Genomic DNA, 27,381 nt, shown 5'->3' on the forward strand with positions numbered 1-27,381 from the left:
GGAGGCGGCAGTGACCAGTTTCCCCGTCAGGGCCGAACCCAGCCCAGCCCAGGTGGCACACGGATCAGCCTGTGTTTGCGACGCGCCGTGCCGACCCGACCCCAGGCGCTGGCAGCGAGCCTGTCCTGCTCCAGGGGCTCCTTCATGCTCCTGGCAAGTGTTATTTACACAAATGTGCAGGCACACGCATACAGACACACACACACTCTCTCTCTCCCCCCTGAACAGTGCAATTTCCTCTCAGATAAAGAGCTCCTACCGCAGCCCCGCTTTCCCTCTCCCCCCAAACTCGTGCACGTCTCACGCACCCCTTTCGGAGCCCACCTTGGGCTCTGATATTATCTCACTTCCTCGATATGAATATTAGCTCTGTTGTTGATTTATGATAAAGGGATGGGCTCCAAAACACTGTACTTCGGGGAGGAGGCAGCGGTGCAATGCCGTCTGCCGTGCCCCAGCTGAGAACAAAGCCTTTTCGAGAGCGGATGCCGGTACCTGCTGTACTGCTAACTCGACAGCCCATCTCCACCAAAGCGCGGCTCCCGTTGGCGCTGCCCTCCCGTCCCCCCCGACACCTGCACGGGGCAAGGCGGAGGGGGCTCCGAGAGCAGCTTGGGGCTGCCCGTGCTCCGCAGGGTGACAGGGGGGCAGAGAGCAGCTCTGCAGGTGCCACTGACACAAACCGTGGTCAGGACGGCCCCGTGCAGCGGGGGACCCTGGCGTCTGGGGCAATGGCTCGAGGGACAGCGGCTGGTCAAGCTTCCCCTTCGTTTTGTAGCATCGTAACGTACAAAACGCAACTGAGATCCTGCAGCTCCTTAGAATCCCTCACCAGCCGGACCTGGCCGACTCCTAGCTCAGTTTACAAAGTGAAAAATAACCTCCTTAATTCTTAACCCGCTCAACAGGGAGCACGGGGGAGGAGAGAAGCGTCCCCGGAAAAAGTCAGATTTATTTACGAACCAGATTGCCTGGCAGCAGGAGAGCCACAGAGACAGCAGGTCGGTGCGCAGCGCTGTTCCACTCAGCTGAGGCCATCACACCACTCCATCAGCCATCACCCCCCCAGGGGACTATTAGATATTGCTCCTATTTCGCAGGCAAGAGACTGAAGAACAGCAGATAAAGGCAAATTCTGAAAATCAGGGCCGGACCTGCAGGAAAGCTTGATCTGCTTTTGAAGCGCTGGCCCTGGCAACAAGGCAAACCTGATCCCAATTAACTTTTCCAGTGAGATGGGCAAAACTGGAATGGGACTCGAGCATCCTGGGTCTTAATAAATACTCACGCGTGAGTAAAATAAGCTGCCCAAATCTGAAGCTATCTCGTAGCTTTGTTTTACCGTCTCTGTACCCCAATCCTACAGTTAGGTGACAGCCTGCCCCATGGAGCAGAGCTGTAAGTAACGATCTCTATTTCATCTGCAGGCAAACCGGTATCGTTGTGGGAGAAGCCCATTATCCACGTGACACTGCGCTGGGTAGGAACACGGCCCAAAGACAAGTACAGGAAAACCGGGCTTAAATATTGCAGCTTGAGGCACGGGAGGGGAAAAAAGAGCTACGGGAACGGGGTCGTCTTTTGGGTGACGGAGTTTGCTACGACACCTCAGGCTGAACTCCGTCCTTTCGTGCACGGGGAATCAGGGAACAACACCCTCCTGGAAGCCCAGGTTACGGCGGGCAAGAAAAGCAGCGGCAGCGACCAACTTCAGCCAAGCAAGTCCAGCTCCTCGCACGAAGGGGCCTGCTGGTATGCGAGGCAGCGGCGCGGGGGGGAGCGGGCGTTGCTGCTGCTAATGTGGCAGAGTTTCCCTGCTGAGGGCAGGCAAAATGCCCATGACTCATTTTTCCAAGAGATGTTACAAACAATAGTAACGATGCCCCTGGTGAGTATGAATGTGAAAAAGGCACGACGGGGGGGCAGCCATGCTGGGCACCTTGTGTGTGGGCTGCCAACGGAGGGTACTGCCACGAACAAAACCTGCTGGAGCCAGTTTTTGGCATTGTGTGCGACGAGAGAGCCCTTCTGCAAGGATTTTGGGGGAAAGAAGGGCGAAATGGCTGCCCAGCAAACTCCCCACAGCATCCTATCTGCTTGCGATGGTACCAACCCTGTCTTCAGCCAAAGAGGGAACCAGTTTTATTGCCCAGGGAGACAAATGGCAAAAAACAGTCCCCAACAGTTCCATTCCCATGTGGGACTGGAACGAGAGCAGGCAGGGAATTTAGGAAAGCGTTACAGCACGCTCTAAGGCTGCTCTCTCCCAGCTCCTGCCTCTACCCTCCGCACAAGTTTTCCATATTCAGATGCTGCCCTAAGGGGACAGCTTCTAAGCCGTTCGAGTCCTTGACCTTCCACTGCTGTCTGTTTGATACTATTATTTTTAGGCACACAATCCTTAAAACATACCAGCACTTGAAATAAGTTCCCAGATAATGTGCACTAAAGCGCGGGGAGAGAAGGGAGCTCTGCGGGATCAAGGGTGGGGGCAGAACACGACGGATTTTCCCCTCGTACAGCCCACAGTTACACACCCCACCTCCACGTTTACTTATTTTACAGACGCTCAGAAGGTTGCAGGCCTGAAGAAGACAGCAAATGCTGAAGGCAGCCCAAGCTCAGCAAGCATCCGTGGGCTACACAAGCTGTCTGCTCCCATTTGCAGTGTGGACCACGGGACAGACCCATGTCCTGCCCGAGGACGGAGCCCACTGCATCCCACAAAGCTTGAGCGAAAATGAAACGATGCCTTTCGAGAGCCGGGAAGGGCACCAACCTGCAGGCAGCTGGCTGACTCCGAGGTTTAGGTTCGAGCATATATAAAATTGTCCTACAAATCATTGCATCCTAGCAAAGAACCGCAGAAAACTCTTCCCCTCCGGAAAGGCAGGACCACTCTGCCTCCTTCCTCGGGGGGCTCTTTCATAAGCACAGAGTCTCATCCCGCAAAAGGACTGGGCTGGGCCAGGGCAAGCAATTCCCAAGTGCAAAAAGGAAGAAATGCAGCCTGTTTCCCAGAACCCCAAGCCACAGGCAGAGAAAAGGGACAAATATTTACACTAAGTACCTTCCAGTGCTGTTAAAGGTGCTAATGCTTTTAGGAAAGAGGAAAAAAAAATAATCAAACACTGTAGAGCCCCACCTGGATCTGAGTGGGCTCTCATCTGCCTTCCACAATCAGGGGAATGGTCTCAAAATGAAACACCGCATTGTAGAGAGCTCTGTCTTATGTAACCTGTGCCATCGTTAGCGCAGATGCAGGGCTCAACCACTCGCTTTTTAAACAAGAGCGAGCTCTATTTCTGCAAGAGAGACATTTGGGTAGGGTGAGATGGTATCTAAAAGTACTGCCAGCTGGATTTTTGGTTGTGACAGATACCTGAGAGCTGGTAGCAGCAGGAAAACTTTCTCTGGCAAACCCCACCATAGGCACTTTGTTTCCTAGAGATGTGTGAACGCTGCAGCATGTTATTTGTGCCACAACATGACGTCCCACTGCAACGATCCAGCACGCTGGGGCACTCCTAATAACGCCACCTCAAGGCATCTTCTTCAAAAGGCGCCTTTACACGCGCACCTCCCGCCCGACCCACCCGGCTCCCCTGCACTGGAGGGGAAGGAATTTGCACGTTACGGAAAAGGACAATTTGCAAAAGCAAACACGACAGGCTTCAAGGCAGCAGAAAGCCAAACGACAGGAGTTTTCTAAACACAGAGCCCAATTGTAAGCGTTCACTCTACCTTGCTCCTCCTCACTGCCTCTTGCTCAGCCAAAACCAGAACCTTCCACTCCTCATCCCCTTCTGGGGTGCGGACGAGCCGGGGAAGGTGCCAGTGCCCAGGAGACGCAGGTACCCTGTCTGGCCGCCGCTCCGTTTGAGAGCAGCCCCGCACCAGACAGCCCAGTTTGCTTTCTTCCAGGTTGTTTGGGAGCCAACAAAGCTGCCTGAATGCTGGGGAACTCTGTGTTCCTGCAGAGGCTTATGACACTTTGCTGGAGGGGCAGGGGGAGCTGGCCGGGCCCGCAGCACCCCCTTCTGTCTACCGCACTCTTTTGCAGCCGGTTTGAGTCCCGTTCTGGCCCCGCAGGGTTCAAGAGGCTCATGAGATGTCACCTTGCTGCCAGCTGGGGAAGCTGGAAGGATTCGGGGTTAAAAAAATCAGCAAGCATTCAGATGAGTCAGTCCTGCGGTTTTTATGAGGGCAGGCAAGTGCTTCTTGGGAAGCCGGTTCGGCAAAGCCAGAATTGTTTCTGTGCCCCGTGTGTGCGCTGGTAATGCCTAGAAGCTCTGTTCCCGGACCACAACGCTCCATTGCCAGGCACTCCTCAAACAACGGGGCTGCGTTTCCTCCTGGACGTCCACACACGCCTGGGCTCTCCTGCAGGCTTTCTGCAGTTTTCACGGCTTCCTGCTGGGGAGCTTCTCCTTTGCTTCCGCAAGTCCCCCACGCACGTAATTACTGCCTATTTCGGTACCTTATCCACGAGATGCTTCAGAGCTGATTAGCCTGGACTTCCTTCCTCCCATCATCGACCTACTCCAATATTGACGTTCGCTCGGGCTAATTTGATAACGCTGAAGAGCAGAGCAGCTTTAGGAGGCATTACAGTGTCTTGAAGTGCCCAATTTGGAGCTGGCGGCAGCACTGCTGATAAGGAGCTCCGTCTCCTAACGTCCAACTCTCCTCAGAAAGCAGCCGCTCGCCAGCCACGTGCACAGCGGATGAAGGACAGACCCTTGTAGGCTCCCAGCCAGTTTTATTTCGGGGGCCCTGGATAAACTGGAGCCAAGCAACGTGATGCATCCTATTAAATAACCTTTTTCTCAACACAATTAGTAAAAAGTTACAGGCACTTGGAAAGAGAAATGATTACTTCAAAGTAACTTCCAAATGAGCCTGCATTTTTATAGTCTCAGGGCCATCATCTGTCTGTGACAACGAAGAAACGCAGGCAGGTAATTTTTACAGCACTGCGCCGTAAATACTCCTTCCTGCAACACCTGAGCTACGGGCTGGGACAACCTCTTTCCTGCCTTCCCTGAAAGCCTCACTTGACACAAGGGTAGAATGGAAAGCAGATGCAGGTGACCTCTTAAACACTATTTTATTCCACATCTGCTAGCTTCTGGTGCTGACTTCTATCACTAAATGACGCTGGTAGGTTGCTTCTGCTTACTCTGTGTTGAAAGGACTTTGCAGCTGGTGAACACAAATGCAAAACGACCGGCTCCGTGGGCAGGCGGCACAGCTGGAGCCGCTTTAGCCACTGTGGTACGTCACACGGCTTCTCAAAAGCTTCTTACCATGAATGTCTACTACGATACCCCTGATGCACGGCTTCTTGGAATGGGAGAAGCGTGCTGGATGATCTCTGCCAGAAGACTTAAATTTCTATCCTTTGAGGTGAGAAATCTTCTATCTTGGCTCTATTAATTTTCATCCTTAAGATGACAGATAAATTTAAGTTTTGAAATAGTGAAAGCTTATTAAATGCTTTCTAGCGCGGCCTGTGTATGAAAAGTAATTTCTCTCCATCCAGGTAATCTTAGTCTCTGAGTTGCAATTACAGCCAAAACCTTTCCTCTGTCTCTTTCTTTACATCAAAAAAGCAGCAGAGGGGATTGACAGTCCCAAGTAAGCTAGGGAACTTCTCTTTTGTTGATGTGATAAGCAACACAGCTCTCCTGTGGAAACTTAAATAGAACAACTGGATCCTCAAATGGATAATAATAATAATAAACGAACACGATAAAACCCCACTGATACATCTGATATCCCAACTCATTTAACAGTGCCACGGTTTAATCTAGAGACTCTGCCCAAAGAAGCAAGAAATTACAGAGATTTAATCCAAACCAACTGCCATCTCTGCTTCCCTGACCCGAAGTTAAGTTATTGTATGAGCACACCTACCAGTGAAGTTTGCAAATGTCAGGTTACTGGACTGCAGCCCCGAGCCCCTCGCTAGAACCAAGCAAGTTCAAGGACCACACGCCTCCAGCATTCTGAAGGAGCCCACCCTGTCCACCTAGCGCGGATGTAACACTCCAGAACGCACAGATATTTATCAGAGACTGCACAGATCGACGGAGAAAATCACTCTGAATACATTTTCCCCCCTTCTCTGCTCACAGAGGAGCATGAGACGGAAAGCCAGCAGATTTACGTTTGCAGTTAATGTGAAAAAGGTTTATTTCCGAAATACATTGTGCATCGTTTCAAACTACAAAAAAAAAAAAAAAAATTACTTGCACAAAGGAACATGCAGGTTTCAACTCCGCACGCAACCCCAGTTAGGCATAACTCCTGTCTACTTAGCTGGTCCTGCTCCCACTAGCACTTTATTCGCTCCAAAGCACCGCAGCCACTGTTCTAAGCGAAGAACAACAAAACCTAGTTAGAAACACTTTGTAGAAGAGTGATATTGTCCCCTTTTAACATGATCCGACCTGCAACACAGAGAAAGGAAAGGGGGGATTAGAGAGATCTCAGACTGACGATAACCTCACGTTTTAAAAAAAAAAAAAAAAACAACAAAACATTTCACAGCGGCAAAGGTTCCCGCGAGAAGACGCCCACACGATAACTGACCGGGTTTTCACAGAGTCCCTCCCCATGTGCCCGCACCGCAGGGCTGTAAGCGCGGTTGGGCAGGGCCCACGTTCACGCTTCACACTACAACGCACCAGACACAATCTCCGCTCCAGCTCTCTGCCCCCACCAAGAGCCTGAACACGCCACTCGCCACAGACTGCTCTTTATCCTCACCAGCAGGTGGTAAATATTAATACCGCCGCTTCGGCGGTTCCCTGCTTCGACTCGGAGGTGACGCAGCAAGCGTCAGAATTGCTCAGGGCCACCCGCGTTAGACGTAGCCGAAAGGAGTCTGACTGGACCCCTCCAGCCACCCAGGCCGCAGAAAAAGCGCGGCGCGGTCCCCACGTCGTTACGCACGTTTGAAAGACAAAAACCAGGCAGAGACCAGCAACAAGTCTCAGGCAGAGACAGATTCTCCCGCACATTCAACAAGACCACCAGCTCAGGAAACAGCAGGAACCGAGACCAAGCCAGCGTCTGCTCGCCACGCTCCAAACTCAACGCTCTGGACACGTTCGTTGCTATTTGGAAGGCTCACACAGCCAAATTTCAGGCATCGCTCAGACACACTGACGTACCCAGCTGTTTCCTTGATTTCGTTTTGGAGTGAATCTCCTCTGCGTCGTCCAGCACCAGGTTCATGTATTCATCAAAGCCCTGAAAATCAGCAACAAAAGCAGTCAGTGAGCCGAGCGCACCGGTCTGCACCGCAGCAACAACGCCACAAGCCATCGTTAGCTGAGCTGATGTGGGCTGGACTACTAAAACTACCCACTGGAGAGGCAAAAAGCGTTTCAACGCCCCAGCGCTAGTTTTTCTCGATAGGAAGAAACAGTTTTATGAATCTGAAAACGAACAAAAAATAAATCAAAAGAGGGGAAAGCCGACACTCACAATGATGCAGCCTTCTATCCGCATGTTCACTTGCTCATACAGCCACACCTGGATCCTGGACCTCTGCAAAACCATGGGGGAGAGAGCAGAACAGGGACATAAGCAATCGAAGCAACGTTGTTGTCTCTCACGCGTTACACGATCCTTGCTAGCAAGAGCCACTAGAGCTCGGCAGCACTCAGAGGAACTCTCACGCGTGGTTTCAGTTACATCCTCAGGTACTGTACAAGTTCGCTGATGAGTATGTAACAGCACAGATTTTAAAACCGCGACGGAAAACATCCCTTCGTACCGGACTGCAAGACCAAACGCCTGTTACAAAGGTAATTCCTTAACGTGAGAAGGAAACGCCGAACTTGGAACCAGCTGCTCTTCTCACACACACACAAAAAAACCCCAAAAAACCAAAAAAAAACCCAAACAAACCCAGCAAGTTCTTCAATTCCACAGAAACCGGCCTCAAAAACCCAACCGCGAACTCGGAAACACCGCTCCGGCGTGGCCGCCGGGCCCCACAGGGGGCTGGGGGCCCTGGGCAGGAAGCCCCCCGACACTCCCCTCACAGCGGGGGCCCGGCGGCGGCCCCCGGCCCTCCCGCCCCGCGGCGGTACTCACGTTCTGCAGGTAGCGGAAGATGAGGTTCTGGAGCGGAGCGTTAAGGACGCGGCACGGCAACGAGTCCTCGGCGACAAGGCCCCCGCGGCCCTTCGGCGCCTCAGGGACCCCCCCCCCCCGCACCCCGCCCCGCTCCCCCCCACCCCCAGCCCCGGCCACGGGAAGGATACGATGGGCTGCACCATCACCTTCTGCACCTTCTGGCCCTGCCCGCGGTACGCCATGGCTGCTGCTGCTGCTGCCGCCCGGCACACGCTCCCGCCGCCGCCCCCGCCGGAAGTCGCTGAGCACGGCGGGAGCGCGCAAGGAGCCACGGGATGCTGGCGGACCCACGGGATGCTGGCGGAGCCGGCCGCTCTAGGAAGCCCGGAGGACCGCCGTCTCTACTGCACTCGCCCGGGTGGCGAGCGGCGGGCGACCCGCCCCCGGCCCCTCTGTGCCCCCCCACAGACACACCACGCACCGACACCTTTCCAGGTTTATTTAAAAACAGTGTTAGCTGCTGTCGTGTGGAACAGGTGGAGGAGGCCAGACTACATTTAATAGAATACCTTAAATAGAATACAAATATAAAACGGCAGAATAAAATATTTACAGAAAGGATGGCGTACACCGAATCCCGTCTTCACGGACAGAGCCTAGACCAGGGCTGGCGAAGGCTGATGACGGCGCAGGAGGAGGGAAGCAGCGAGGGGGAAGCCTTCCTCGCCGGGCTTCTGCATGCTCTTCCTCTCCCCAGGTCGCTCCCGTCTGCGCGAGCGGGGGTCTCAGCAGGAGAAAGTCCTTCAGCAGGAGAAAGGGTGGGCAGCTCGGGGCTGGGGGACCCTTCCGGAGCTGGAACAGCAGGTTGTTTTGTTTTGAATTTTGGTTTCAAACCTTTCCTCTAGGAACTAAGACATCACAGTGGATTATCAAAGCACACAAGTGTTTTCTTCCGAAGATAAAGTATTTACAATCAACTCAAACAACTGACTTCTCTGCCAGCAGCAAACGCCTGAGGGCCTTACAGCTTCAGAAATCAGAGCAGGACGGGAGTAAAGTTTTTTAAAAATTTAAGAAAATAATTCAAAATCTATCTGCTAGGGAGAACGCTCACTGGCGGCAGGGTACACAATACACCCCGGCGTCAGCTGTTTTCTGCGGGGTCACGAATTCGGACTGCGTGTAGGCGCCCGAGGTGGAGCAGGAGCCTCCAGCCCGTACTTCAGCACGGAGCTCAACCCTCAGTGGTGGGGAAGGCGAGATGAAAGGGAGGATCTCCAGGGAACGCCCAAAAAGGAGAGCACGGTTGGTCCTGCCGCAGTACCAGGTTCCAAGATCACAGGCCAGGGCACGCGCTCACCCCTTGGTCGGCGCCGACGACAGCGCCGCGCGGCCGGCGGGAGGTCAGACAAAGCCAACAGCGGTTGAACACGAGTCCAGGCAGCCGCGGCTTGCCGGCAGAACAGGCGGCAGCTCAGGGGAGCGATTCTTGGAACCAAGAGGCACTTAAACCCATTCTTAGTTTACCAATTTACTGCAGACTGCGGGAGGAATCCTGACTACCCACATTCACATCAGCAAAAACCACCGAACTCCCCCCGTACAACAAAACAGGAGGCGGGTACTTCAGCCGTACTGTGGAGCTGCTGCTGTATCGTCCCTGATAACTCAAAGTAAGGCCGGATGGACTGACCCCAGCCACCATCCTCGGCAGCACGTTTGGTCCAAAACACTGGGAGTAAATCTGCTCCCTCCCACCTCAACATTTTCATTAAGTTACCCTAAAAGATTAAAGTCAAAATGACAGCATACATAAATAAAACTCAAGAGTTGACATAGTAACTCCAGGCTTTAGATACCAACCGTCCAAGAAACCAGAACAGCAAAGCTTTGGAACGCACTGAACGCTGAGTTTTGCCAAGGGGGGAGAAAGGAAGAAGCTTTCAGTTTTAGCCTTCAGAGCTTCACTCAATCAGTAGATCGCTTGACAACCACCACAGTTTGTAGACGGGGCATCTCTCTGTCCCAAAATAAACAAGTGCTTTGTCCTTGTAATGTCGAAGGTAGCCACCAAGAGTTACAGAATGGACGCACAGGACCGTGACTCTGACCAGCAGGGAAATTTAGGACAACTGAGTGCAGATACTGCCAATTTCTACCAGTCCAACTGTGCTTGAAGACTCGTTGCAAAGCCTCGGCTAGAAAAAAGATCACCTCTGAGTATCCAACAAACTATAGAGTTTTAATTTTTTTTTTTTTTTTAAACCTTAAGACAATGCAGTTCAGCTGTCAATCATTTCAGAAAGTTCCAGGAGGAGGTCATCCTCATCCTTCCCTGGGTCCAGGTCAATTTCTGCTTCCAGTTTGCCTCCTGAGATTTCCCAAATAAGCTTCTCAAAGTCATCTTCTATAGATAAGGGCGCTTTCCCAGCCCCAGTGGAGCTCAGCCGGCGTGTCTTTACCGCTACTTGTGAAGAAGCTGAAGTCGAGCTTGAGACCTCCGACTGCAGCACAGAGTCTGCCTGGCTTCCAATATGCAGTTCAGGACTTGGAAGGAAAAGAAAGAGAGCAAATCAGTGTACGACATTCCTTAACCAGAGATGTTTTCTGCAAAACAGCTCTTAAAACTGTAGTTAATCCCTCCTAAACCTCAGCCTTACACAGGGATTGTTACTCAATTGTTACTCTACTTTGAGACCAGTGTATTAGCAGGTACATTTTCCGGCTTGGGGATTTATCTATGAAGACAGAGCATCTGGGGGCTGGCAACAAAGGTTCAATTTTTGTAGCCAGAGACACTTTGCCACCTTTACTAACATGACCGCAAAAAGGTTAGGAAGTCAATCCCTGCAATTATCTATTTACTAACTTAGTTATTTTCCCCATGACATGCTCAGCAGCTCGCTCCCAAGTACAGGAAGCTGATCTTCACCACCTCTCTGTGCTTTTCCAAAAGCCTTGCCAAGGTGTGTGTTTGGTCGTTGAGAATGCCATTGCAAGAGAAGGAACGGGACACCACTCATTATTTGCCATTTCACAAGGAGCTAGAAGAAAGAGGCCATTCTCCATCCTGATCCACCTTCAGCTTCACCTCATCTTCATTCAGGCATTCAGAAAACCCAAGAAGTCACTAAAAAGCTGTACCAACTTGCAGCATTTTAAGAAAAGAATCTAAATAAGCATTCCTGCCAGCTGCTAGCACAATATTTCAGGTAAATTGTTCTTTTGTTGGATTTTGGCATTAATTATTTAAAAATTCCAGTTGTTCCACATGTGAAAAAACTTATGTTTCACACAGAAGACACGCTGATCAAGAAAAATAACAGGTTGTGGTTGGTACCTCGTTTGGGGTTTTTCTCTCCCAGGTACGGAGACCAGGCTGTCCTCTGGCAAAGCAGGAACAATGGCCTAGGAAGAAGCAAGACAGTTTTTATCATACACAGGTAAAAGACTTCTTAGTAGATTTTTTTTTTTCCTCCACTGCTTCTCCTCTGGCATTGCTGAGCCTTAAACGCAACACAGAATCAGGGCATTCCTGAAGAAAAGTTAGTATTCACTTGGAATTTAATAATGACCTTGTGTCTTTTTTAAGAACAAAGCATTAATGGACAGAATCCTTCCACCACAGAGAAACCACAGCAGAGCATTTGGTGAACGCTGCCATCCATCTAATAAAAAGCAGAACGGTACTACAACCATCCTGTAGACCACTTCTGGATTCCAAAGGGAACAGAGACCTGAAGAACATTTCAGTTTTCCATCTGTTCTCCAAGAGGAGGGTAAAACTTGGGCACCAGTTTTACTAGGGACCCATTACTGCCTCAGCCACTGTCCTTACCACAGCTGCTTTTTTAGCGGAAGGCTCCTTCATATCACCACCAGTGGTAGTCAATGGTTTCACAGCTGCCACAGCAGAGGGAAGACTCTCAGTTGCCTTACGTTTCAGCGTCTGCTTTGTCAGGGAGGTGGCTTTCCCATCTGAAGGCTTCAGGCACACCTTAGATTTGGCTAGAGGAAAAGGAATAGAAAACTGATACAGTCTTGCTCTGTCTCAGGAAAAAAAACCTCCAAAAACCCCAAAAAACCAAAATAGGTTCTCTTAACAGTCCCGTAATTCTTCTAGTTAAATATATTTGGTCAGCACACCTACATTGCCATTTCCCAGATTCTCAACGGTATTTTCCACATAGTAAACTCTGCTTACCAACGAGCCACAAAAAGGAGCAAAGAAGTTCCAAAAAGGAGCCAGAGTTACAATGTGAAAATTGTCATCTTCTGGCTTTCTTTCAAAGCATGACCTAAAGTAACATACAGTCAAGACTTACTTTTAGCTTTCCGTTCCAGAAGTTGATCTGCCTGTTTCTCTGGTGATACAGCAGCAGCCTGTCCTGGGCTTTCAACCCCATCTTCCAGAGATTTCACCAATATCCTCTTCGCAAGCTGATAAGCTGATCCTGAAACCATGCTGGATTCAGGACTCCCTGATGCTGGAGTTTTATCCTTGACTGCTTTTTCAACAGGAGATGGCACAGCAGCTGCTTCCTTCTGAACCTTCTCTTCTTGGCGTCGTTTCAGTTGTCGCTTCTCCCTCATTATCTCTTCAAGGCTCTTCACTTGAATTTTAGAATTAGTTGCACTCTGATCAGAGGGCTAGAAAGAAACAAAAGAAGAGGACTAACAGGACAAAAACCTATGGAGATTTCGTTAAGAAAAATCCGAGTGGCCATCTCTCTGAAAAGGCTCCCTGTGGAACTGAGCACATTAATACCATTGAGATCTGACATTTTTTCCACAAAATGTTGCCTGTAACAAGATCCATGCTTTGCTATGGACATACAGTTTCAAAAGCCTGCAAATTCCCAACACAGCAAGCTTCTTTAATAGGGCAAAAGACTCTAGCTGTAATCTATTACAGTCTTTTTAAGCAACAGAAAGTCATACAAGCTCCTCGACACAGGAAGACTGATTTCCTCTAATACAAAGCTGTAGCCTTTTCTATTAAAATACTGACCTCAGGACTTTAAGATATCCTGCAAGCCTGACAGATAAAGTCACTGAGAACAAAAACATTCCCTCCACATCAACCTCTCAGATTTTATCTGGTGCTATTAGGGTTTCTTATTCATTGCCAGGTATAATCAGATTAATTTAAAACTTGAGGATTACAATGTTGTCTGGAAATGCTATTGAAAGCGACAGGACTGAGGACTTCACTGCAGCGTCTACCGAATGCAGAAAGGTAGGAACACACTCAAATTGGGAGCATGCGGTGAGTTACAAACAAAACACGACAAAATTTATCAGAAATTCTATGAATATATGTATGTCTCCACAAAGGACCCACCTCTGCAGGTGCAGATACAGCTCCAGAAGTGTTGCTCAATTCCACTACCTTCTTTTCTTCTCTTCCAGGTGCTTTAAAACAAGTTAAAATATAAGTCACTTGGGAACAGCAGAAATAAAGAAACCCAGTTACCTCTGCTTCCTTGGTGCGTCCACTTTCTCATGTCTAATAATGGGACAGAGGGAAAGGCTACAGTCACCAGTCCACGCAGCATTTGAGCTCTTTCCCTCAATCACACTCTTTTTACATGGCTTATATAATCTTAACGTCAAGATCTTTAACGCTCTGTCATTTTTGACAAAAACTGGCCTTCACATTAAGAAGTTGATAGATGCTTTGCAAACACATATGTATCAATAAGTTAAACAACACCTATGCCAAAGGAGAAGGTAAACTTGGATTCAGCACTGGGAAGATCCCATACCTCAAACAGACAGCAGAAAGAAACAGAAGAGAGAAATTAGACTACAAAGCTCCTCAATGAATGAATTTTCCAGTGAGAAATACAGAAAGCTATCATGTAATCAATGGAAAATAATATATTTGCATATTCTGGCACTTTCTTGCCTTTCGACTTTGTAGCCTTGAACTCTTTTATGCTCTAGTATATATAGAAGAAAAAAAAGCAAAGCGAATTTCATTGATAGGGGAAGCATTTCACCAGGGCAGGTACTAAATCATCTTATTACCTATCAGCTTTGTGATCCGTAACAATCTCTTCCCTGTTGGGGCAGGTTCAGGTTGCGCGGGTGGAGCTGGGACATTTTCTCCACTCTGCTGCATCCGCAGAGCTTTCTCCTGCTTGATTTCTTCCAAGGTTTTAACGTGCACTTCTCCTGCTCGCTTGGCATCACCTGCCGGCTCTGCCAGCCGCACTTTGCTGGGCACAGATAGAGTCAGTATGCTCTGCTTCTTGGGCTCGCTCTCAGCTTTTGTCTTGGTAGGAAACTCTTCTGGTTTTTGCTTCTCTTCTTCCAATCGCTTATTGTTTTTTTCAGCCAGGGCTCCTGAGAAAGCTTTGATGCGAACTGCAGGGGAAGGTCTTGCCCCTGAGTTGGGATCTTCTGTTTTACAACGTCCCTCAGTCTGGGGTTTAGCTTGAGGTTCTCCTCGTCTCCGATTAGCTTTCTCAAGACGAATTTCCTCCAGTGTTTTCACATGGATCTCTCCTGTCGGCTTAGCAGCCTTCTCTGTCATCCAAAAAAAAAAAAAAGAAGCACTAAAATTTAAAGAGAGTCCAACAATATTTAAAGTCTCAAAATTTGTCACAGTACTATGGAAAACTAGGTTTGAGTGTTCCCCAAGAATGCATCTCAGGACAGTATCATACTGCATAATATTTTCCTCCTTCGTTAAGCCACTTGTATTTTGAAAACCAGTGCTATCCAGAGAGACTTGCGACACAGAAAACATTAGTCTATTTTATTTTGTTACTTTCTCAGACTGTATCTTTCTGTCAGCATCTCAAACTCCTGCTCCTGGCAGTGGTTCCATTCTACTTGTGCGTAAGCGTAGTGCAGCTTCTGACAGTTCGCAGCAGGAGCACGAAACCTTGATGAGGCACAAATGGAAAACATGCACACACCTAGAGCCAGATGTCTGACTGCAGCCTTTGGGACAGCTTCAGCACTTGAGCAAGAGGAATTGGGCAGTTTTTTTTTAAATTAACTTGCAGGGCTGTATGGAAGTTCATGGAAAGAAAAAAAAAGAGGAAGGCATATTTAATAGTCAGTTATTACCTGTCTCTGTACTGGTCTGTTCAGAGGGCAATCCTAGCCTCTCCTTCAGAGACCTGGGGACTTGAACTACAAGACAGAACAGAGAAAGTTAGAGAGACTGCACAAGTCTCAATTTTGCACTCACGTTTCAAAATGAGACAGGAGATCACTTCACTGGGATTCAAAGTTACATTGAACCCTCAACCAACACACAAAAAGAACCATTAGAAGAAAGGACAAGCAGAAACCGAAAGAGAAAATCTGTGCATCAAATCCAGATGTCTGCTTAGTAGCTGTACCTCTCTTTGGTGCTTTGTCAGCATTCTCCAGAATCTCTATCTTCTTCCCCAGCCTTTCAGTAAGGTTGCGCTTTAGTGGAAAGATGCTTTTATCAGCTTCAGAAAAAAAAGAAAACAAGCAATACTCTAAGAACCTTTATCTGGAGGAGGATTTTAAAACAGTCAGCCACAAACTTCAGTTCTACCAGGTATATTTTCTTTTATTTGCCATTTCTGCAGCCAACACAGAACCCCACCAAAATGTATTTTCCTCTCACATATAGCAAAAATTACCCTTAAATACAGTCATGTTTAGACGATGGCACCCAAACAACAGCTCAGAAAAAGCTCTTACCCATGGAGATTTTCTGTTTTCCTAGTTTCTCAGCAAGATTCAGTTGAATCACAGGCTCCTCCCCTAAAAAAAAATAAAAATTCATCTCTTTAGTGCACAGAAACCAGTAGCCAGTAAAAGCACTGTCCTTCTAGCCCATGTCCCAGAAAAAGATACTCTTTTGGTAGCCAAACCACATAAACGAATGACTAGAAGTCATTCTAGTTTTTGCCTTTAAAAGGAATTTGTGCAGATCTAAACACCACCATTTACACAGCCTCATATCACACTTCTGCCCCAACTGCCACTATCTGGTCTCTTCAACGCTTCAAAAATTGGCTACTTGTATAATACCACCTTCTACACACCCTCCCTTTCGTTACTCTCGTTTGTCAGGTATCCCCTTATTGCATACTGACTCTTGTTTTGCCATTAGCCTCTCTCTCTGCTGCTACTGCACTTAAGACAACCACTAATTCTGTCACACGCTGTCAACACATCAGCTCATTCACAAATCTCACTCAACCTCAGGAACACAGAAGTCAAATTAAGCTGAGGCTGCAGGATGGTGATAATATAAGGTTAGCTATGGCTTAATGTCAGGCTGATCAAAACCATTTCTTCATCTTTTATTGCAAATAAACCGAGCACCTACAAATGCCAAATATTTCCAATACAATTAGGGCCTTTAAGCATAAATGTATGGTTTTAATTACAAAAAGCAGCACCAGCAGACTAACATGTCTGAATTATTTTAATTATTACTTAACCCTTCAGCTTAGGAGCCATTTAATGAGAACAATTGTATTCAATATTACCTTGCTTTGTAGACAGAGTCACCGTTCTCACTACTGTCCGTACATTTTCCTTTTCTGGCACGGGAATAGTCCGAGATTGGAGCGGATGAACAGAAACTCCTGAAGGACCTTCTGATCAGAGCAAACAAAACATAAGTACGTTTAGGAAAAAAAAAAAACAAACAAGCAAAACAGAACAAACTATCACAAAGATCAACATCCTTAGTTGTTCATTACTGTCAAACACGCAATGACCAATGCATGTAAAGAAGAGAGATGAGCAGCTTCCCTTCAATTTGCCCTTGAAATTCCAATCTAGAATACCAGCTGTTTCAGTTTATGAAAACAGGTTGCATGCCAAAGAGGCTCAAGGCCCTCAGCTAAACATGGAAGTCTGTTCCTCAAACAGCTCTCAGCTGCAATTGTCTCCCAGTCTGAACTCAACAGTGCAAAAAAAAAAAATTCCTTTATTTTGCAAATAATTGTATTCACCAACGCATAGCCAGCTATCCAGGTAATATCAGGGGGATTAAAAAGATGAAGGTGAACAGAATGTAGAAGGATAAGAAAGGAGGGGATATTAACTCACCATTTTGTTTTTTTGTTTTTTCCTTTAGTTTCTTCAATTTGATTTCTTCAAGTGTTTTTATTCCAAAATTTAAATTGTCATCTGAAAACACAAAACATTTAATGAAACTGAGGCTTAAAGGCACATGCTGAAGAGCACAGATCCTCGAGCTTCTTACAGCTCAGAACCTTTCCAAAGTATTTCAAATAAAGCCTGTCAACACTCCTCACAAGTAAAAAAAGCCATAGAACGGATATTTTGGTAAGAAATTGGCACCTTTCTTCATCCCTCCTCCCACACCCTTTAGGCTAAAACCTATAGTTTAAGCATTTTAATCCAGCTACATGGTATTAGATTCCTCTACCATTAGACATGGCTTTCCACAATGTCTGAAAGGACACGTTTGCAGGCATTTAAACTCCACTCTGTGGCTCTATTTTGTTCTACAAAAGTAAACAAGAAGGATTTTATCTCTCTGACCCAAGGGACATACAACATTATTAGATAGGAATGAGCTCATGGAAGTAACTGACTCCATCCAGCCACTCTATGTTCTATCATTATTTCCAGAACACACTGTTTTTGAGTTAATTGTCAAATCCTCCCTCCAATCCATCCTAGTAGAGCTGTTAGGATACCTTGCTTTGTATTAGCACTGGATTTCCTAGTGGAAATTATCCGCAATCCATTATGAGCTTCTGTCGGTGGTTGCTGGACAGGCGCTTTGGTTTCATCTCCTTCTTCAGAAAGCATATCTAAAAGGCAAAAATAAACCTGTGCAGTCAGGCATTAGGGATTAGACAAGATTTTTCATGTTTGTGCAGCTCATACAATGATATTTTAGTCCATGTTTTATATTCTGCTTGTATTCTTAATTACAAGCGCAAACATAAGTTCACAGAAGGATTTTTTTAAACAGCTATATTGACCTGATGAACTCCAAAGTAAGAGAGCTACACTGAGAGAAGAAATATTTAGGATTCCAGACTCTCACCTGTAGCTCTAACCACTACACAATTCAGGTATTGTGTGATTTGTACAGTTACTTACAGTAGAAAAGGCCTCAGGAAGTAAAAAATGCTCACCATCGTCGTCTTCATCATCATCTGCAGCGTTGATTACAACTGGAGGATGCGTAGGACTCGGGACATTTTCAGAGTTTTCCACTTTCATCACCCCTCTCAGCTGTGGACAGGGATTTGACTGGACAGAAAGTTTGTTTTGCTGCAGTGACATCTGAGCCATTTTCATCTCGTCTTCTGCAGACTCAGGTGGACTTGGAAGCGTAGCTAGAGGAAGAGGAGGATCATCTGTAATGTGGCCATTCAAAACTTCTACCCCAATGCTGCACTCACTGCGTAGATAGGGCAGATAAAGCAGATAACCCACCTGGCTACTGAATTTAGAGTCTCCTGTTCCCGACTCCTCGTTACGCTATGAACAACTGCTTCCCTTCACACACAAATCTCACTGTCCTACCACCCAGAAAGGATTAAATGAGGGGAAAGCAACCCGAAAGGCAATAATCACAAACAGCACAGAGAAGCTGAGCATGAGAAAAAAAAAAAATTAAATACCAGAATTACATTCCTTTTAGCTGAGAGCCTATGACTGCAAATTTCTCCCTGCACTTACAAATGAACAGCTACTTGATGCCTTCTGTGGTTTTGTACCCACTCATAAGTAATACTCAAAATTAATTAATTAATACTTAAAGAAAATGGACCCAAGAAACTCACTTTTGCTTGGTGGCAAGAAGAGTCCATCAACATAACGTCCTTTTGTGTGATGAAAAGCACAGTTGGATTTTTGACAGCCTACTGGCTGATTCTCCCAGTAGCAAGGAATCTCACTACGTTTTTTCTGAAGACAGAAAGAAATAGAAGTTCACGGTAAGACTCGCCTTAGATTTGCAGAGACATAGCTTCACATCACGCCAGAGATAGGACTATTGCAGCGCAGTGCTGAAACATCATTCCAAAGGCCGATTTATCACCAAAAGTATTTCAGGGCACACACACAAACTTAGCGTAAGCTGTAACAACCGCACATTATCTAGCTTTCCTGTCACTCGGTTTGATAAGACAGGCATTCTCACACATCAGTTCAGGGCAGGCTGAAGTAACACAACTCGGGATTATTCAGAGGGAAAAATGTTTTAAACTGCTCAGGTTAAATTTATCTGAACTTAGCTTTCAGAGCCTAGCTCCTTCCAATCTTTTCTCTCCCCACCCTGTCCTATCTTCAAAGGTTAGAACAACATTATTTGAAGAAATCCAGGGCAGAAGAGATCTTACAGGCCTTTATCAAGCCTAGCCCTCAGCAGGCTAGTACAAGCCGTTCAACATACTACGCTTCAGCACATTTAAGCAGTTTGATCGATGTAGTTGCTTTTACCTCTGTTGAGAAAACAATGTCAGCACCTAATGCAAACATTTCTTGCTGAGATATACCCAAGACATTGATTTTTTTCTTCCCACAAACTCCTCCCATTCCCCTGCCAGTAACAGAAACCAGTATCATTTTATAGCAAGTAAATCTATCACGTAAAAGCATATTCAGTCCGCCTACAGCAATGAAAAATACTTTCACTGATTTAGTTGGAGAACACATCGTTAGGCAAACACTCACATCGATTTCCATGTGTCTGAATCTGCAGATATTCCTGAAACAGCGACCTTCCTGCCAGAGCGTGCAGACTGTTTCATTCCCCAGAGCGGCTTCACAGTGGCGGAAGGAACAGCTGTCTCCCTGTAAGCAAAATGAAATCACCAAAAGGAAAATAAAATAGTATAGCATAAAAAAACGTCCATGCTATTAGAACTGAAAGTAGAGTCTGACCGCTTATTAAGTTACTAGAAATCTGTACGTCTCCTCCTACTCTTCCTCCTCCTCTCTTAAAAACATAAATGAAAAAAAAACAAACCACAACGCAAAAGAAAACCAAACATACCTTGTTACATGTGGAATAGAAATAGAAGTAGCAGTCATCTCCTTGGTTAGACATAATGAACAAATCCGTAGAACAAGCTCAGGTTCAAAAGGTTCACTCAACAGGGACTTCCTCCACTCTTGGCAAAAGCTGGCTTCACTCTCTCTTGGACTGAAATTCTTCTACTGGCTTGATCAGCGAAATCTTCTTTTTAAAAGTAACCCTGTAAGACAGGTATCAATAAGGGAAAAATAATTAAGTCATAAGCATTTTTACAGCTGATTTCTATTAATCAAACTCATCTTGTGAGGGGGGCAATGTCTTGAAATCAGCTGGTCACAAAAGCTATCCCAATACTAAGTCAAACTTCTGTAAAACCACATGGGTTTTGTCAGCAAGCGTCTCTTCTGTGTCCTTAGTAATAGTTATACGCTTTGGAGCACAGAAAGAACTACTGCACGTAGCTGTAAGCCCCGCAAGAGTCACTTCTTTAAAAAGTGGTCATACGTTTGAGTTATCTGTCAATTATTCACTGTGGGTACTAGTAATTTCTACAAAAATACAGTGATATATTAAACATTATTTTCCAATCACCACGGAGCTTCGAGTTCACATACCTGGACAACTTCGCAAAGACATTGATCTTCAAAGACTTCCAGTTAACTTCTCCTGTAGGCCGAACCAACACTGAATCCGTGAATTAATAATAAAGGGGTAGAAAGAATTTTCCTCCTCACATTGCCAAGGGAATCTCTCATCCACAATTCAAACACAGGATGTGCTTTTAAACATCTTACAACTAATGGAGGAAGCAAGTCCATTTGAATACTGTCAGACTGGAGACAGCCAGGGTTAGTTAGCTCTTCAAAAATAAAAAATAAAAAACAAAAAACAAAAAAAAAACCAACAAAAACACCAAGTGCATTTAAAGATGAACTTGTGATTCAAAGCGGCTGCAAAAATGAGGCTCCATCTTCCACAGCCGGGCAATTTTAATTTTTTTTTTTTTTAATTTAAAATTCAGTAAGTTGCAATTTCTGGTCTTCAAGATTTCTTCACCTATTAAGAAAACACAAAAACCTTCCCCCATCTTTATTGCCTGTACAGCAAAAACATACTTATGCGCATAAATACACAAATATGTATATACATACACATATGTGTTTACACGCACATCAAGAGTGAGTGATAATAAAGTCAGCAAGCGTGACAGGAAAAATTTGAATTTTTGGCTATTTGCCACATAAAACTGCACAAAAAGTCATTTTGAGGGAACTGGCAAAAATGAAAGATCTACATAATATTTTGATGAAGATGCCTTCAAGGCTGATGCTTTATAAGATGAGTGATTTGGGGCCAGCACACAAATATGCATATGTATGTACATGCATACCGTATAAACACACCCATACACACCAGCGTGCGCAGCGTATGTTGTCTGGTACCTGCACGGGGAACAACTTCTAGCCCTGATCAGACACAGAGTTGCAATTAACAGCAGGGAGACAGCAGATCAAGGGTACAGCAAGCTTTGAGAGGCAGGAAAATGCTCGCTTTGCAAGTGGCATGGCTGCATGATACCAAGAATTTTGAATTATTTTTATTTTAGGAAAGAATTTGTTTTCTTTTTACATCAGAGCAAATACCACAAGTTTGCCATCACATGCTGTTCCCTAACCCATATATCCACCATCATCCACTGCTGCAAGATCACAGAAGGTTTGAAAAGATGGTTTGGGTCCAATTCAACAGCTGATTATTTTTTGATGCCACCAGAGCTGAAACCGATTTTATTCAGCCACAAGCAGTTTTGGTTTTTTTTATGTGAAGTCAGATAGTTTGATTTGTAATTTTTTAAGGACACTAAGTGTCATAAAACCTGCAACCAGACCAGAAAAAGTTCAGATTAAAGTGATTCTGACCCCTTTCATTAAAATACTGCACATTTCTGTGCAAATTAGTTCTGACTCTTTTGGACAAAGCTGAATGAAATAGTTCTTACAAATTAATAATAAAAGGTTGGAACCTTTTACTCACACAAACACTAGTGAATTTTCCAGGATATATATATTTTTTTTGGCAGGGAATTTTCTCAAATCTAAAATAAAGAGAGGAAAAGTTGGGTTCTCATATTAGTTACTGGTTTTTTTGACTGCTTGACAAAGGGAATAAATACAGTAGTTAAGTGCAAGGTTTTCTTTCCTTCTTCAGTACTGATGTGAATATTCATTTTTGACCTTTAGCACAAAAAAAACCCCAGACTTTGTGACACAGAGATTCCTGTTCATCTACTTCTAAAAATTACTGGTGCTTCCTCATGTAGAAGTTTGAATTTTTTCCAAATGTGTTACCAATAGTTAAATTTCAAATTTCTTCAGTTTGCACAGTCTTAAATAGACAGCAATTAAGGACCACTGCTTTGCTGAGCAGAGGCATTAAAATAAAAATCAGAAGGAATTAATGGTCTAGAAGATGACGTTTCTTTTCCCTAGGAAGTGAGAGACACTACTACATCCACCACCACGGGGGAAAAAAAGAAATCCTCTCAGATTTAGCTCTTTTGAAATGTCCAAGCAGCTCAGCATTTTGCTTGTTGCCTTCCGTGTTCAGAGCAGACTTCAAGAGCTCTACAAAATTTGTATAGATCTTGTTTAAGGAATGGGAAAAAAGCAAAATTTTAAAACAAAACAACAAAAAAAACAAACCTGAAAACACCTCATAGTTCTAAACTCCACAAAAGTCCTTTCATTTTAAAAAAGGCTAACACAAAACCTGTTTTGTTTTGGTTTTAAAACTGGTTATCAGTTGAAATGGCAATCTGAGCGCTCAACAGAAATCAACCGAACTAACCCCTGAAAGTCTGAACGAAAGTGAGTAACTCTGGTGCACGCAGCAGGTCTCTAATGGAAGTTGCTAAGAAGTTTAAACACTTCTGTTTCCTCCGGAACTCTAGTAAAGTTTTTGTTTTAAGAGATTTTGAATTAATTTTGTGGGAAAAAAAAAAAAATTACAGATGCAGGAGCTAGGGGTCAGGAAAAACATGCCAACAACTGCTATGAACTTCACCCTCGCTAAGGGAAGAGAAATAGTGCAATAGCACTCCTCACGTCGTCTGACGCACAGAACAACCTCTTGCTAACACATCTCCTTCTCTCCATGAAAATCTAAAGCTAAGCTGTTCCAAGGCGAAGCAGAATAGTCGTAATTTCTACTCTACATGTGTTTTAGTCAATTCTAGCTCTTAAATACTGTCTAAACACGGACTGGGGGTGTGTTCTGAGAATGGAGGTTAGAGCACTCTCTGAGAGCAAAGACTGCAAGGCTGCCAGCCAAGCAGGCAAAGGTTAAAGCAGATGATCATCTCAGCTTCCTCTGCCACTGAGCTGGGGTCACCTTTCATCACGACCTCTGGACAGCCAGAGCTGTGAGTTACCCCAACCATGAGGCGCAGCTGCCCCTTGCTGGCTGGAGCAACTCTGTTTGAAGACGCGCCACCTCAGGGACCTGAATTAGGACATTCTTCCTTAAAGTGAAAGGCAAATCAATCTGTTCCTGAGAGGGCTGATTGCCCTGATGTTTCTGTAACTGCCAAAGAATAACCCTGAACTGAAGCACTCATCAGCTCAGACACTGCTTCAGTACAGATCTGTCTTTAGCCTGACACATCAAGATGCAGGAGAAGGAATTCTTCAAAGCAACCTTTACAGCATGGATCTCGTAAAGTGGCCAAGACAAAGTGTTCAGATCCGAGCATGCCACTCTGTAGAAAATAAGTTTCAAGCCCAAGATATTTCACCCACCTCCCAATCCAAGAGTGACACATCTTTGATACGAGAAAGCCTTTCCACACACTCTGCAAAGCCAGAAGGATGTGACCGACGGCAGCACTCGACTAAGAACTGCAGCTCCCTACTGGCTCCACCTGCACGCCAAGAATCTTGCACCCATCAGATATCTGGGACCACTGGAACGAGCTGAGAATAGCCCCATTCTCCCTCCTGGGAGGATGCTGCTCCACCTTGTGCTGTTTTAAAGTCACTTTAACATATAAAAGGTAGAGAGAGGTTCGCTGAGCACCTATTTCCTGCTTCAAGTGATCTGCGGAGGATGGTTTGAATGCTGGAGTTCCAGAAGAATTTGATGGGCCTTAGCAGAATGAGGAAGAAAATCTCTTAAGCACCTGCTAATCTGTTCTCAGCGCTCCTGTGCTCAAAGATTTGAACCATTCATTATGAAAGATAACTAAAACATGGCAGCTGGCGCCTAGCACTGCGCGCACAACTTCAGCGGTGTTACCCGGAAGCCGGAAAGCCAGGGGTGATGGGGTTAAGGGAAGGCCACACATCAGTTTGGTAACTTGGTTCTTGTAGGATACTTCCTACTGCAGAAGTTTTAGCAAAGCCAGTGGGAGGGAGCTGCCTGTTTTCTAGAAGAGGACTTCTGCTGGTGCAGTGTATCAGAAGATATCCAGTGGGCCATCACCGTCAAGTAGTCCACGGTTGGCTCAGCGCCACGTATCAAGTTAAGCGTGCATTTTTGTGTTGTGCTTTCTCCAAAGCCACGAAAAATGTTTCTTCTACAATGCTGTACGGTCACATGTTGAGATGGAAACTGTCTAGCACCGCAAGCTATGTGTCTTCAGTAATCAATTTTCTAATAGCTCATTTATCTGATATTTAAGTGCATTCTCACATCTGAGTTCCTTCACAGCAGTATGTAATTGAGAGTCTGAGTCCCACAGTTAACATTCATGTCCTTTCTCCTACCAAGCACCTGCTCAGGAGGCCAAGATGGAACAGGAACACCCAACCCTGGAGATGTTAAACCGTAACTGGCTCTAAGCCTAACTGCTGACATGGCAAGGAGCGTACCAGGTATACTGAGGGTCAATTGAGAAGTACCAGACAAGAGATGTGTTTGTCTTAATTTCTGGCATCAAAAGGCTTTTGTCAGTATTGCTTTCATGAGGAAAACTCCCTCTGTCTTCTCCAGATGCTCCAGAATCCACTATTGCTGCAGCTGCAATGGCTACACCAATACAACCCACATCTACAGCAAACCTCTTCTACAGCTCTTGTTTACCAGGGCACCTTTGCAGTCCACTTCTTCTCTTCCAGCCAAAAAAATCAGCCTGCTGGCTCCACCATGCCGTCACTGCCAGCGTGAGAGCTGGGAACATCTGTTAAACTCGCACCGCTACAACCGCTGTCTGGGGAGATGGCTGGCACAGACACGTTACAGCCACATTCGCCCTCCTTACAGAGCTCACAGCTGTGACACTTGGCTGCCAACCACGGCTTGATGCACGCAACGCTCTGCTTGGAGATGTCACCACAGAGTCCATGTCCCCAGATGAGCACCTGGCTTGCCACAGCTGACTTTTTTTTTTTTTTTTTTGTGTTGGATACAGCATACCAGGTGAACCACAGATCTGAAGTTCCACAGAAAGTAAGTCTTCGCTCTTCTTCCAGGTAACAGCGCATGCTTTCCCATACTGCATTCAATAAGGAAGCTCTCTCCATCTCGCTCAGTGCCAACAGGCACGACTGCAGCACGTGCAGGTGTAGCAGTACCTGCGGGTCACAAATCCTTAACAAATTTTTAGATAGCACCAATTTTTAGTGTAGTGGCTTTCCCTTAATGCATAACCCCTTCTTTCCTTTATTTTTAGTGTGTGGCTCTCCTTTATCATTCTTTGTTCTCCAGCTTTTCCTCCCCAGTGTCAGAATGGGCATTGCAATCAATTCCAAACTAAGGGGACTGCTGAAGCTGCTACATCTACTCCTGGGTGAGACAGGTATACTTAAAGAAAGGAAATTATTTCTTTTTCTATTTCTCAAATCAATACTGGGCCTGGTAGCAATTTACTACGACAATTCATCTCCCTCACTGAAATGCTTTACTAAAACTCAAAAAGAGTCAACTTCCCTGGAAGCAGCCATTTGGAAGGGTGCCATTTTAGATGAGAAGCAACAGCAAGAGGAAGTTTTCTCTAGACTAGCTTTCCTGCTGAAACCCCTGGCCACCCAGCAACAAATTCAGCCTATCCGCTCAGCCCCATCACTTTAACGTGTATCCAATTCAATCATGTGCCACAGTGGTGGTTCTGGTCTCATTTCAAAATCCCCTGTCTCCAGGAGAATTTTTTTTTTTTTTTTTTTTTTTTAACAATCAAACAACAGTGTTGTATTTTCAAAGTACCGCCCAGAGCTCAATCTCTGAGTGCAGCACGCATCCCAAAGCGCCAGTTCTGGGAACAATCTGTAGGCTCCGTGTACTGATCCCTGCAACAGCAAAAATCACTTTTCCATTTTGATTATAAACATTAATGTAAGAAAACGGAAACCTCTGAGACCCAATTCTTAAGAAACAAAAACAAACGTCACCCAATTGGGTTGTTTTAAACAAGCTAAAGAAGAAATTGACAACCGGGTGCATCCAGAGTTAGTCAGATCCTGAAGGCAGTTCCTTTGGGGAACGGGGGAGCAATTTGTCAGTCGACTACATTACAGCACGCCCCTTATACGCATTGCTACAAAAGGAAGGCACAAGGTTTCAACTTAAATTAACGTATACTCACAAGACACCTGCATTGGGATCTTCACTTTGCCCAGCGGAACCTCCCCAGAGCCTGCCCAAGGACTCTATCTCCCCGGGAGATCACGGGGACAACAGACGCGTGGGAGGGGGGGGATTGGCAGAGGAGGGGGAAGAGAAACCCACAATCCTCACAGCCAAGCGCTACAGAAGGGCTAAAGGCCGAGGGAAAGGCAGTGGTGGCGAACAGGAGAGCTGTGCCCCGGGCCGCGGCCCTGTCACCAGGGGCAGAGGGGACCTTGGGCCTACCTTGGCCAGCGGGGAAGCAGCTCCCCCTCTCCAAACTCCCAGGGCACCGAGGCCGGGGAGAACACCTCACCACCACCACCACGGTCTCCGGAGAGCCCGCACAACCCTAGGGGCCCCAGCTGCTTCCCCCCCGCCCCAACGACTGCGGACACCCCGGTGGGGAGGGCTCGGGGATGCGGCCTGGGCCGCCCGCCCCGCCGGCCGCGGGGGACGTGGCCTGCTTCCCCTGAGGGGCGCGGAGGGGACCCGGGCCTGGCGAGAGGCCATTCCCCCGCCCCTGCGGTCTCCGAACGGCTCTAGTTACCGGCGAGCAGGCACTTTACCGAACCCCACGGGACCGCCGCAGCCGCTGCCGTGTGGCCTCGATCCACCGGAGCCGTCGCTCAGGCCGTTGCCTTTACTGCTGCCAGCCTCAAAGATGGCGCCTAACATACGGGGAACTTCACCTCGCCCTCTGTCAAGATGGCGGG

The 27,381-nt window shown here is 46.5% G+C and overlaps 3 protein-coding genes across 8 annotated transcripts in view; all 3 read right to left on the minus strand.

The window, feature by feature from the left end:
* The window catches only part of SOX13 (SRY-box transcription factor 13), a 37,715-nt gene extending 33,837 nt beyond the window's left edge, over positions 1-3,878 (minus strand). Inside the window, exon 1 of one of the 2 annotated variants that reach the window (XM_086765569.1) lies at positions 3,745-3,878. The gene's annotated coding sequence lies outside the window, so the exon portion shown is untranslated. The remainder of the gene's footprint in view (positions 1-3,744) is intronic. The other variant, XM_086765572.1, reaches the window with a different exon arrangement.
* A 2,302-nt stretch (positions 3,879-6,180) lies between these two features.
* On the minus strand, positions 6,181-8,382 carry SNRPE (small nuclear ribonucleoprotein polypeptide E). 2 transcript variants are annotated; one of them, XM_086765622.1, is made up of 5 exons: positions 8,283-8,382; positions 8,113-8,139; positions 7,498-7,560; positions 7,182-7,260; positions 6,181-6,455 (listed from the first exon to the last, which is right to left on the minus strand). In XM_086765622.1, exons 1-5 carry the CDS (start codon positions 8,334-8,336, stop codon positions 6,400-6,402), a joined length of 279 nt encoding a protein of 92 aa, XP_086621748.1. In that variant the 5' UTR covers positions 8,337-8,382; the 3' UTR covers positions 6,181-6,399. The 2 variants fall into 2 exon arrangements, with proteins under 2 accessions (XP_086621748.1, XP_086621749.1); XM_086765623.1 differs by lacking the exon at positions 8,113-8,139 and having other exon boundaries at positions 8,301-8,375.
* A 196-nt stretch (positions 8,383-8,578) lies between these two features.
* On the minus strand, positions 8,579-27,381 carry ZC3H11A (zinc finger CCCH-type containing 11A). 4 transcript variants are annotated; one of them, XM_086765927.1, is made up of 19 exons: positions 22,912-27,381; positions 22,103-22,825; positions 20,683-20,734; positions 20,087-20,288; positions 19,765-19,884; positions 18,873-18,996; positions 18,219-18,422; positions 17,772-17,888; positions 17,155-17,235; positions 16,587-16,697; positions 15,790-15,852; positions 15,456-15,551; positions 15,178-15,243; positions 14,128-14,628; positions 13,439-13,509; positions 12,420-12,744; positions 11,933-12,102; positions 11,435-11,502; positions 8,579-10,641 (listed from the first exon to the last, which is right to left on the minus strand). In XM_086765927.1, exons 4-19 carry the CDS (start codon positions 20,138-20,140, stop codon positions 10,377-10,379), a joined length of 2,436 nt encoding a protein of 811 aa, XP_086622053.1. In that variant the 5' UTR covers positions 20,141-20,288; positions 20,683-20,734; positions 22,103-22,825; positions 22,912-27,381; the 3' UTR covers positions 8,579-10,376. The 4 variants fall into 4 exon arrangements, with proteins under 4 accessions (XP_086622053.1, XP_086622054.1, XP_086622056.1 ...); XM_086765928.1 differs by lacking the exon at positions 22,103-22,825 and having other exon boundaries at positions 27,216-27,381; XM_086765930.1 differs by having other exon boundaries at positions 16,587-16,694; positions 20,683-22,825.

The sequence above is a fragment of the Chlamydotis macqueenii genome, chromosome 23, assembly GCF_036417535.1.
Source record: "Chlamydotis macqueenii isolate bChlMac1 chromosome 23, bChlMac1.mat, whole genome shotgun sequence".
Lineage (NCBI taxonomy): Eukaryota > Metazoa > Chordata > Aves > Otidiformes > Otididae > Chlamydotis > Chlamydotis macqueenii.

Bases quoted from the DNA above. Each gene is read 5' to 3' on its own strand.
- SNRPE (XM_086765622.1), bottom strand. From the start codon at position 8,336: ATGGCGTACCGCGGGCAGGGCCAGAAGGTGCAGAAGGTGATGGTGCAG. The intron at 7,261-7,497 runs GTGAGTGTCGGC...GCTGATTTTCAG, and splicing joins GGATAGAAGGCTGCATCATT to GGCTTTGATGAATACATGAA. The intron at 6,456-7,181 runs GTACGTCAGTGT...TCTGTGTTGCAG, and splicing joins GAAATCAAGGAAACAGCTGG to GTCGGATCATGTTAAAAGGG.
- ZC3H11A (XM_086765928.1), bottom strand. From the start codon at position 20,140: ATGTCTAACCAAGGAGATGACTGCTACTTCTATTTCTATTCCACATGT. The intron at 18,423-18,872 runs GTGAGTTTCTTG...CTCTTCCTCTAG, and splicing joins CTTCTTGCCACCAAGCAAAA to CTACGCTTCCAAGTCCACCT. The intron at 13,510-14,127 runs GTAATAAGATGA...CTTGTTTTAAAG, and splicing joins ACGGATCACAAAGCTGATAG to CACCTGGAAGAGAAGAAAAG.